Below are 12,341 nucleotides of genomic sequence, written 5' to 3'. Positions count from 1 at the left end.
CACTTTGGGGGACCTTTTTTAGATGGTCCAAGCTGCTTCGTTGATTGAGTTGGGACTGAATCAAGATTGAGTCTCCCAATTCTATCAATTACATCACTTAAAGCATCATCCGTTGTTGGAGTTTCATGCGGGGGAGAGTGTTCTTCAGAAGAAGATTCCACATGTTGATCTAGTATAGGAATCCCCCCTTCAAAATGTGGAATCTGATTATCAAATTCTTGAAATGATTTTGCTTTTGCGAATCTATCCAAGCAATCAAGTTGCTGCTCAACAACATTGTCAGTTTTGGATGATTCAAGAAAAATTACATCTCTAGATACAACAAACTTCTTATTTACTTCATTATAGAGGCGGTATGCTTTGAAGGTGTTTGAATACCCCAAGAAGATACACTTGCGACTTCTAGCACCAAGTTTGTTTCTATGTACCTTTAGTATCAAGGCATAACAGGTGGAACCAAAGACCCTGAGATGCTTTACCGAAGGAACATGTTCATACCACATTTCATAAGGAGTCTTGTTTCTAATAGCATTAGATGGACATCTATTCTTTATATATGCAACACATAGAACAGCATCAGCCCAAAACATTATCTTTACATTCTTGAAGAAGAGCATGGATCGTACCATATTTAAGATTGTCCTATTCATTCTTTCAGCTACACCATTCTATTGGGGATTATAAGGCACAGTTGTTTGATGTTTGATCCCATGTTGGCGAAGATAGTTTTCAAATTCATTTGATGTGTATTCTTGTCCATTATCAATGCGAATAGACCCAATATGAGATTGTGCATCATTTTCAATTCATTTATGAAAATTCTTGAATGTTTGAAAAGCATCAGATTTGTTCTTCAATAAATAAACCCAACACATTCTGGTGTAGTCATCAATAAATGTCATGATATATTTATTTCCATTTGCAGAAGGAATAGGCATTGGACCACATAAATCTAAATGAATGAGTTCAAGTTTTCTATGTGCTCTTGAATGTGAATCATGAAAAGACTGTTTGATATGCTTTCCTAGAATGCAAGCATCACATTGCTTAAGTTTTCTAGGAATTGTAGGCAAACCAACAACACTATTTTTCTTCAACAAGTGGAGATTGTCATAGTTCAAATGTCAAAATCTAGCATGCCATAATAAACTTGATGGAAGTGTACCTTCTTCATGATGAGAATTGTATGAGAAATGTTGTGCATGAGCAGAGGTCCCTTGCAGGTTGAAAAGCCTTTCTTCTTCTATTCCCCTCATGACAAGTGAGTGATCAGATGCTTTTCTTACCTCAAGCTTGCCATCAAACATATGAATGGAGTGACCATGCTGGCGGATGTGGACCAAGGACAACAAGTTTCTCTTGAGTTGTGGGAGATATAGAACATGATGCAGAAGAAAGTCTGGAAGACCAGGCAGTTTAAGCCTGATTGTGCCAAGCCCTGATGGCTTGATTTTTTATTGATCTGCAAAGTATACTGCTCCATCAACATTGTCAGTGAAATCTTCAAAAAAAAAAAAATCTATGAGTCATGTGGCAGGTTGTTCCTGAATCAAGCAACCAATCATTTTTCCAAGAAGCAAGTGAAGCATTAAATAAATCTTCATTTACTCCAGTGTTACATTGTGCCACAACATAGTGAGCGGATTTAGGTGCTTTACCTTTGTCTGTATCATCAGTTTTACCTTTTTGTTGGTTTCTTTTCTGCTCAATTTTGTCCCATGGTAGCTTGCATGTAGAGGCATCATGTGATCCATTTCTTTTGCAGCGTATGCAGTGCAAATCTGCCTTTTCTCCTTGAGAATGTCTGCCCCCCCTGCCTCTGAAATATCTTCCTCTTCCTCTTCGACCACCTCTTCCTCTTGTAGAATCTTGAGCAGGATGCTTTTCTTTATGAGCAAGGCACACAGCCTCTTCAGAAGATTCAGGGGTTGTCTTCTTTCCAAAAGCTTTCTCTCTTTTAGCAAACTTTTTCACAAGAGAGTCAAAGGTTATATCTTTGAGATTTCCATTTGCTTGCAATGACTCAAGATAATTGGAGTAAGTAGGATAAAGTGCCTTGAGAAAAGCAATAAGAGGAATATCCAATTCAACCTTAGTGGATTTGATATCATGCATTATAGACTTTACTTCAGATGCAAGAGCAAGAGGATCATTATGAGTTGAACAACTTCAAGTGCAAAATGTAAGGCTTCAAAGGCAGTTGAATATGACGAAATATGGCGACTCACCTCTTCATTTACAGATGCTGCGATTAATGCATAAGCTTTGTTGTTCTTGTTTTCCCAAATGACGAGCTCTTTGTCTGAGGTAAGCTGTACTGGTTCATTGTCTCCTTCTCCGACACACACTCCTTTCCACAACTCGTTGAAAATGAGGGTGTGTTTTATCATCCGAGACCATTCAGGATAGTTCTCCTTGCCAGTGAGAACTATTCCCACCATGGATATGATTGAATGCATTCTGTAAAAAGAAATTGTTTCTGCTGATAGAAAAATACTTCCGCCAATATACAGTAAAATTGTACTCAAAAGGGCATTCTCAAAAGATTTCAAATCTCTTCCTTATATACCAATATGGACGCCAATACCATGTAGTCAGCGTACCAAAAATAAGGGGCTCAATACAATTCCATGTGTTAAACAGAGTTTAGAGTACACATTTTACATGTCAAAAAGTCTTCAAGTATATACCAAAAAAAACTTCAAAGTATATGCCAGCGATAATGATATCATCTCAAACACAAAAAAACATATGAATTTTATTGTTTAGATTAGCAAAACCCTGAAATAAAGCTCACTTCACTACCCTAAACAAATGCACAACAAATGCACTACTCCACAGACGGGGCCAGAGAAAATTTGTTATCAGATGGGAGAGCACAGCCTTCAATCTTCAATAGTGGCTCTCTCACTCACATATATATACCATCCAAAAAACTTTCGAATATCCTTCTTCCTCACGTGACATTTCTGATTAATCAAGGCAGCAGATTAGAATATTTTTCGAAGGTCCCAACACTGCTTATGCCTTTATTCTTTACCTCTTTTTTAGTTTCAAACGGCCACCCACGCAATGTTCGTGACTTAAGACCGTTTTATCAGCAAGAATTTCGGACCTTCAGGAAGCTGGATCTGCTCCCACATTTTTCACATATTTTGTTTATTCTTGTCCAGCACGCGCACTTAAAGCTTTGCACATGGAAAGATTAAACAGAGCTCTTGGACATGCTTGGACAGATACAAGTTCAATATCATTTCCAGGCCAACTGCAGCAGAGCGCTTGTCGTCCAAGGCACAACAAAGGAAGCAGCAAAAGAGCAGAACGAAGCAGCATTATGTGGAAGGCTCAAAGCATTATTCACGCAACATATACCAGCGTTAAAAATCCCGGAGCAGTGTATATATATTGAAACAGAGTTTATCTTGAGCATTGATTTAAATGTGTAAAGATTACCCAAGAAACGGCGTTTTCCTGTATCGTTAGAACCTTGGCTTAGCGAATTCAAGACTTCTAACTTCGCATTTCAAGGTCTCGGCAGCTCCCGCTCCACGCTCACCGCACCAGCGTTCCTCAAACGGACTACATGGACTCACAATAATGGCGGAGGAGATGGCTTTCAGTGAATAAGTATGGCAGAAAACGTTTGTGGACAGTCGCAGATAATGCAGCGTTCAGACCTGCCCACTATGTCAGGCCTGAAAATATGGAATATGGCAGACGGAGGGCGCAGGCAGTGTCAGGAGCAGCTAATTGTATGGAGGAGCAGTGCAGGTATATGGAGAGCAATCAAGGGAGTTACAAGGGACATAAAAGCTAAAAAGAAGTTGGCTCTGATACCATGTCAGGCCAGGCAGTAACTCCACAAAGCAAAAATTGATTCGTATATTATTCCATCAGGTGGGTCTTTGTTATATACAACAGGGAGAGACTGTTCAGTTCATCTCCGGATGACTGTTCACATTTCTAATTTAATTATTTACATAAATTCACCCAATCATGAGGATTAGGTGTCAACAGACTTGTGTATCTTAATCCCACAAAAAAATCTTCAAAGTTTAATATATTGTATTTTGTTGGCAAGGTGATTCTTTTAAACCTGTACATTCTGCTCTCCAGATATGATGAAAGTGGCCACATCACAAGCGATTGAATTTACAACAGCCAGGGATAAAAAACTACTGACCAGCAGATGGATTTTGCTGAGATGGAACACAATTTAAATAGCTATCCCAATGCTGATGGTGATTTAGACAACTTCTTTTAATCAAAGCCTGCAAAAGATGAAAATGACAAAATTATGAAAACACTGGCCCATTAGCTCGGGGGAACATAGACTTTTTCCTATGATTTTAGTACTCACACAAATAACAATTGGAAGATGATTGAATAAACCATCAAGCATCTAGGGTCATTTTGAATCTAATCCCAGAATCATAATGGCTGCACCAAGCCTTAGAAACAATGACATTTTGTCTACCAAGTTATTAACAAAACAATAAATATGAAGATATGTAAAACATATAACTTATTTGAAAGTAATCAGAACGGAAATACCTCTTTCAAAGCATTTTTAAAATCCATCCGGAGATTACAGTTTTTCTCCTCAAAGCCCTGCAATATAATCAAGGGAATATGGGAGTAATAAAAGAACATGCTTAGATCGAAGGTATTCAAAGATTTTTTCCAGACTAAAGTGTATATGATTTAAAATTTGTAAATCACTCCAAAAAGACAAACTGATTCATAATAATTGCAGTCTTACTTCATCAAAATCAGATAGGTCTCCCAAAGGATCCATCCATGCACTGCAGCCAAGAGTTCGAAGTGAGTGATGATTAAGAAAATTATATTGGAATTCACTACCTTGTAATAGGAAAATACTCCTAAGCTACAGAATTGGTCATAAAAGCAAAAGGACTGGAATACAAACATTCATGTTTCCCATATAGCCATACTGAAACTCCATATCAAATCTTTTGTTAAGGATGCTGTTTCAATCAGTGTTGCAGTACTTGCAATAAAATCGCGGTTTTTTAAATCCAACGATAATATCGCCCGATAAATACAAACTTTTTTTTCGGCGATTTTTTGGAAAAAATCACGATTCGATCGCAAAAAATCACCAGCTAAGAAAGCAGCGCGTTTATAAGAGCAAAAAGGTTCCCTTTACTGTGTCTTGTGGGGTATTCTCTGTGTTAAATGCATATATTAGTGGGTTGTATCTTTGGGCTGATTTAATGCCTGTAGGGTATTCTCTGTGTTAAATGCATATATTAGTGCGTTGTATCTTTGGGCTGATTTAATGCCTGTAGCATACTGCTGTTAAAGTGTATTCCTTGCTGCTAATCTAATACGTTTACCAGTCTTTGGCATGATATATCTATAATCTAATACGTTTACCAGTCTTTGGCATGATATATCTATGTTTGGTGGTTAAAATGTTAAATATGCACCTACAGCCATGTGTTGCCAAACTGTTTGACGAAATCTCTCAATGAAAACCTCAACAAAACTCTTATTGGAAAATTTAAGGAGCTTTGGGAAGGGTATCTTACAAAATTTGAATATTTTATGAAAATATTGCCAATTGTTTTAGTTTTAGTATGACAGATTGTTTTCATATTAGGGACCAAAAAATTTCAAAAGGTTTTTATACTTCAAAATAAATTTCCATCTTTAAAATTTTTCTTTTTCCTTTGCCCACTGTCAGATATTTATTTATCCTAAAGAGACAACTTAAGTATCATTATCAGCACATGAGAAATTGATATGTCCCATAATCCTTCAACCACCTTGTGGTGATTTGTAAATTTTTTGCTAATATTCACAAGCCAACAAAAATGATAAACTAGCTCAGCATTTTTATTTAACTGACGACACATTTTGCTCTAGTATTTAAAATCTATTTCCAGATTCCTGAAATTTTGATTGCTTAACTGTGCGCCTTTTCCAGTTGGTGTAGTCTTGCTACCACCAGTAGAGGACGTGATCTACCTCCTATAGCTCCTAGTTCTTCAGCGTCTAGAGCACAGCAGAGTCCACTGCCAACTCCATCGGCATCTACATCTAGAGGGAAAGGGAAAGCTATTGCATTTTCTTGCAAGAGGGGCAGAGGAAATCAATACTATTAGACTTTAGTTATTTGGTTCATTTCATTGTATATGACATTATGACTCATGATATGACTCATGAGATACATTATTATATTTTTTGTTGATATTTTGAGGCTGAGTTGGGAGTCATGAGTCAGGACTTACTATTCAGGACATGATTCACTGTTATGTGTGATGTAGCACTAGAAATGATATTAAACATCTTATATATTAGTTCTTTTATCATATTTATGTGTCAATGTATTTATTTTATGTTGTAGATGCTTTAGATATTAAAAAAATTGAAAAAAAATGAATATTTTTGTATGTTACGATTTTTTCCCGATTTTTACCGATTTTTTCCCGATTCTTACGATTTTTCGCCCGCGCCGATAATATCCCGATAATGATTACTGCAACATTGGTTTCAATAACTAATCTTTCATTCACATTTGCAAAGAATACGATAGTTATAGCTAAATGCTATACAATAATCTGGTGAGAATTCTCTATTACGTACATGCTTTGGCCAATAGTAAGACTTTGTAACAAGAAATGCCCATAGAAGAGACGTAAAGGGCAGAAAATATGAATCCATTCAACAAGGAATCAATGGAAGGTTTTGCTAAGAAGGTTCAATGATGACACAGAAACAAGAGGTGGTGCAAAGAACATGGGCTAGTTCATACAAAAGTGGATGTGTAGAGTAGACTCGCTAGCAGCTACCATTATGACAGTTTGTGGAAACAGCAATTTTTGTTCATCGTTAGAATGTGGTGGGTTGTTTGCAGATGCCGCCAAAAACAGACTTGGAGGCTGTGGAAATGCGAGATAGATGTGCTAGCAAACAGCCCTGACAGATATATGCTGGCATACAAGTTCTTTTCAGATCCACGTTAGAAGATTAGCAGAAAACATGAGCAAAGTTTGTGTGATGTCCCCATTTTCAGTTTCGTTTAGTTTCGTTTGTGTAATGTCCCCATTTTCAGTTTCGTTTATGATGCAGTCAGGATGGACTTCCAGGGTTGGTGGCAGCCAGTTTCCAGTTTACAAGGGCGAGATTATATCATCAGAGGGCCCGGAGGATTTTGGAGGAGTTTTATGGGGTCATATGGAGTTCACTTACTGTATTTCACCATTGGGGGCAGTTCCGCACAGTTCGTTCTCGCTTCCATTGCATTCTGATGAATCTCGTCAAAAGAGATTATTATCAGCATTATTTAATTAAAAACACTAAAGGTGTTGTGTGGAAGGGATTATTTGGATAAACACCTTAGTGTAATAGCTCGTTGGAACCAAAATGAAGAGATCTACACAATGTGATGGTGAGAAGTGGTTTCCAATGGTTGGAGAAAGTATGGTGGCCAATTAATTAGTCACTTAATTAAATAAAAGAGGGGAAAAGTGCTTAATTAGAGAAAAAGGCCATAAGGGGAAAAATGACTTAAATAAATTTATAAAATAAATTAAAAGTCCCTTAAATAAAAAGAAGGGGAGAATCTTCTATAATGACATAAAATAATAAAAATAAGTGCTTCTAGAAGGTTGGACAAGGATCCATTAGATCTTTAAAAGGAGGGGAAGCAAATCATTTGGGGCATCTTGGTTGGTGTGTATTTTCTGATTGGTGAGGTTTGGAGAACCAGGTTCTCAGCATCAGTAGCCCTAGAATAAAAACCTTTGGGTGATTTGGTGAGAGTGGATGAAAACCCATCTCATCCCTTAGTGAATTCATTCAGAATTCATAGAAGTGCTTATCAGTTGCAGTTCCAGTTTGGAGGTCAGATCCAGTGTTGCAGTAGATATATTTTGAGGCCAGATCCAGTTTGCAGCAACTCAGAGAGTTTTATCTCAGCATTCTTCCATTATTTGTATGGACATGTAATATCATATTTATATTAATATAAATAAGCTGATATTTGATACGTCTGTCTCATATCATAACTGTTGTGCTTAATATTAATTTTGTCGGAGTAACATTAATTATTAATTTATGAGTTTTTAAGTTGGTGATTTCTCTGGTATAAATTAATAACTTTTCACTGGCCAGCTGTGGGTTAAAATTTGTCGTATGGTTCCAAAATTTGTCGTATGGTTCCAAAATAATAAAGAAGACAAATTCGTGGAATTAAATTCTTAATCTATTCGCTGGAGACTAATTGTTGCAGGTGATTTTTTTTCAAGTGAAGAAGAAAAAACAAATTGCCAAACCAATGTTATTGCAGGTAATTTCCAATTGATCCTCAGAGTTCCATATTTGTTGGAGCGATTTGTGTTGAGTTGCAGAGGATTGATCTATTTCCCAAGAGGCTGAATAGATCTTGCTATATTATCAAGGCCAAATTGTTGCAGTATTGGATGGTCGAGTTCAAACCATAAGGGAGGCCGAGTATAATTATTTTGGAGGCCAAGGGCCTGTCATCATTGGAGGCCAAGAGCTCTACACTATTGAAGGCCGAGCTCACTGTTAATTAAGGAGACCGAGGACATCTCTATCTGGAGGCCGAGAGCATTTTTCCCTTGAGACCAAGCTCCTCCCTACTTAAGCTAAGTGGTGGTGATTATTTGGAGGTCTGGATTCTGACAACATCATTGTGGAGGCTATTTATAACACTCATTTGCATCATATATTCAAGGGTTAAATTGTAGGAGGAGGAGCTGAATAAATCTCTCAAGTGGCCAAATTATATGATCAACCTTGAGGCCGAATTCTACTATATTTCTCAGGCCAAGATTTTTCTCTAAGGGCTGAGTTTAATTGTCATCGAATTCAATATTTGTGTAGGGCGAATTGTTCTCCTAAAGGGGATCGATTTCTGAGGGCTATGTTTACCATCTTGGGAGGGCTGAATTCACTGTGCATTGAGGCCAAACCTTATTCCCTATAGGCCTAAATACCCCTTGCATATTTGGTGACCAAGTTTATCATTTTCTAAGCAAGATATCTGGAAATTTTGGAACCGGAACTTCGTTCTTGAAGGAGACGGATTGCACTATCCAAAAGGTCGAATTACTATTATTCATTGGGAGGCCGAGTTTTGTAGTTCTCATTCATCAATTTGTGATTGTGGCAGACATTTCTGAGAGGGCCAAAGTATTGCTAGAAGCTGGGACATTCATCAGATTAACCCATATATATCAAGAAGCCAAGTTTGCATAACTCTGGGAAAGATCTTTGCTATAGACTTGATCATTTTGGGGAGATCCGAACTCCTGTAGGAGGCCAAAGTATCCACTGTTCGAGTATCCATTCTCAAAGGGGTTGACTTAGTACTGCTGGAGATAAATCCGAGTACCTAATCTTTGCTGAGTTCGTGGATGCCAGAATGAAATTCCCTCAAGAGGCCAAGTGCATTTCTGAGGATATAGATCAGTACCTTGAGGGCCGAATTGGTCCAATCAGTTGACAAAGTGAATCCCAGACTTGAAGAACAGATTGACATCACTCTTGTGGATCGAATTGCTGATCTTTAGGCCAAGTTGATTGCTTATCCTCAAGAGGCCGAGCTTAATTTATTGCAGGAAGGGTCGCATTGCTCTTATTTGGCTGAGTTCATCAAGGTCTGTAGCCATATTTCTAAAGAGGACGAGTCGCTCAGATTGGAGGCCGAAATTACCAGACTTGGGAGGGCAAAATTGCTTGACATTTCAGTATTCGTGGAGGCCACAATAGTACCAAAGGGAGGAACAAAACTGTCTAGTATAAGTGGAGGTCGAAATATTCAGCCAAGGGGCCAAGACTACCCTTGCTGATCATAATTTCAAAAGTGAAGTCTGGTCTCTATTTGACAGAATTCCATTGCCAGAGGAGGATTTCAGACTGTTCATTACTAGTGGATGAATTTTCTTCAGGAGTCTTAAGGGACTGAACCTTCCAGAATTTGGAGAAGCCAATTCACTGTCCAAAGGGGATGTCGAATTTACTGATATTATATAGGTATAGACTCTAAATCAGTCTTCAAGCAGATTCTGAAGGGTGAAATTATTGTAGCAGAGATCACCCAGTTTCTTGTGGGCTGACTTAGTTGCTGTAGATTTCCATCTTCATTATTGAGGCCAAATTAGGTCAGATCATTGCTGGAGCAAGATCAAAGTGTTTGACAGAATTCTCCAAGGCTGAGATTGTGATTAAATCTCCTTGTGGATTTATATACTTGTTGCTAAAGGCCGAATTGGATCAGGTTGCATCCCAAGTTCATGTATACTTCTCCATTAAAAGTTCCACAAAATTTCTAATTTTGCCCTTGAAATATATTTTTATCAGCATTCTGTCTCCAAGTGTTCAAAGGAAAGTGTGTTCACAAACTGTTTGAAGAAATGTGTGTTTGAAGAAATACATTAAGGAGTTACAATAGTACATGTCATAAAATGAGCCTTGTAATTGTTGTATGGCTGTAGCATTGGTGTTTTTGCCGATGTAATGATATAAACCATGTATTGTTATAGTATGGTGAGCTAAGAGAGAGGTTTATATGTCAGTTGTTGCAAATATACAGGAAAGATGTGCAGGTGATTGTATTGCTATGCTGCTATCTTGTCATCAAAAGCTGAGTGTGTCTTGATGCGAGAGGTCCGATGGCCTTGTAATCAAAAGTCTATTGTTGTGCTTGTATTGAGTCAAGATATTACTATATATTGCTAAAGTTGACAGTTAGAGGGTGTTTATGGCTCATGTTGAGTTGTTATTGAGTTAAGAATCTTATGCTATTGTCCCTTGTGTATGGTGTTAGATCATTACCATAAGTCTTGATGCCATCAATGTATGAGTGGAGCAGATGGGCTTGTGAACAGATATTGGTTGTGTTTTGCAGTTTTATACACACCGGCATGGCCTCTGTATTGTTTTTTATGTTACACATTAAGTGGGGAATAGTACAGTAAAAATGGAGTATTTAAAATGCTTTATACATCAACACAGCAGTACCTCAGTGGACTGCAATATGAACCAAAGGAAAAGGAAAAACAACAGACCCTTCACAAGAGGAGTACATGCTGTCCTACAGTTGGAGCAGTTGAGAGATCTGAAGAAATAACGGGAAGTAGGAAATTGGCTCTTTGCACCCGAGTCAGATTTGAAGAACATGAAGGTGATCGAGAAAGTGCTCCTTAATCTGGAGAAACTAGAGTCTCAACTTTCCAAGGTGGGCCGATCAGATTTGAGGATTCTGAATGGGATCTAAAACCAAAAATGATTGCCTTAATACAACATAAATTCTTGGTGCACCCTTGTGAGAAGGTAAGACTTGTAGTTGCCTCCTGTCTTAGTGAAGTCATAAGGATAACTTCACCTATGCCCCCCTTACAATGATTACACTATGAGGGAAGTCTTCCAACTGATAGAAGAAAGTTTTCAAGGATTGCATGACATCATAAGCCCTACCCTTTTGAAAGAGGCTCAAGATTTTAGAGATCATGGTTGGAGTTATAGGTGATCATGAGGCCATCTGCAAGTTGCTGTAATCCAGGTTGTTGGTCACTTGGAGGAAGGAACAAATTGTCCAACTTGTTGCTTATGGACTAACCGAAAGGTTGGTTGAGCAAAACATGTAACTGTTCAAAAGGAAGTTGTCCAAGGAGGAGCTGAGAAAGATGTGAGTTTGTGGTGAAAACAAGGATGCAAAGATTCAAACAACAAAAAGAATGAAATAAGGAGGAAAAATCTTTGCTTCAGTTGCAAGGGGCCTTGGGAGCCTATTCACTCATGCCTAGGTGCCTATTCACTCATGCCTAGGTGAAATGGTAGAAGAGATTCCTTCTAATCATTTTGATGAGGATTCTTCTATAGTTATGTCCATTGACTTTCATGAGGATACCTTTGAAGAGCATGAGCAATCATGTGAAGGTGTTGATAGCAACTTACCTGTGCATCCATGTTTGATGGCTGAAAACGATGAGCAGCAGATTGATCCCATATGTGAAGAAGGCCAAGGAGAAGACCTTCAAGGAGACTTGAAGGATGAGCCACTAGTGATGATCCAGCATGAGGAGCACTCAGAGGTGCAAGGAGATGAGGAGGCGTATGACAGTATGCATTATGAGTCATATTTGGAGAGCCCATTGAAGGCTCAAGTCAAAGTTGTGGACGAGGGAGTAGAGCATCTATCCTTGGGGCTAATCCTTGACGAGGTGCAGGCAGATGCAGAGGCATCCAGCGGGGCTCCAAAACTTTCAGATAGTAGCCACCAGGAGAAGATTTAGCATTTCAGGGCTAATCTTTTGGCGTTGAAGCAGAAGGTCCAAGTAGTATGA

The 12,341-nt window shown here is 38.2% G+C and overlaps 1 protein-coding gene across 2 annotated transcripts in view; it reads right to left on the bottom strand.

Moving 5' to 3' along the window:
• LOC149190770 (uncharacterized) overlaps window positions 1–12,341 on the bottom strand; it is a 166,032-nt gene that overhangs the window by 50,823 nt on the left and 102,868 nt on the right. For both annotated transcript variants that reach the window (XM_089412265.1, XM_089412266.1), the window contains exons 4-6: window positions 4,763–4,805; window positions 4,555–4,611; window positions 4,184–4,271 (exon numbers count right to left, since the gene is read on the bottom strand). In XM_089412265.1, the coding sequence (XP_089268391.1) occupies window positions 4,184–4,271; window positions 4,555–4,611; window positions 4,763–4,805 (188 nt within the window). The remainder of the gene's footprint in view (window positions 1–4,183; window positions 4,272–4,554; window positions 4,612–4,762; window positions 4,806–12,341) is intronic.

This window comes from Pinus tabuliformis, chromosome 3_1 (assembly GCF_031772625.1).
Source record: "Pinus tabuliformis cultivar Carrire ecotype Pingquan chromosome 3_1, CPIR1, whole genome shotgun sequence".
Lineage (NCBI taxonomy): Eukaryota > Viridiplantae > Streptophyta > Pinopsida > Pinales > Pinaceae > Pinus > Pinus tabuliformis.
This window is presented reverse-complemented; position numbering and strand designations above follow the sequence as displayed.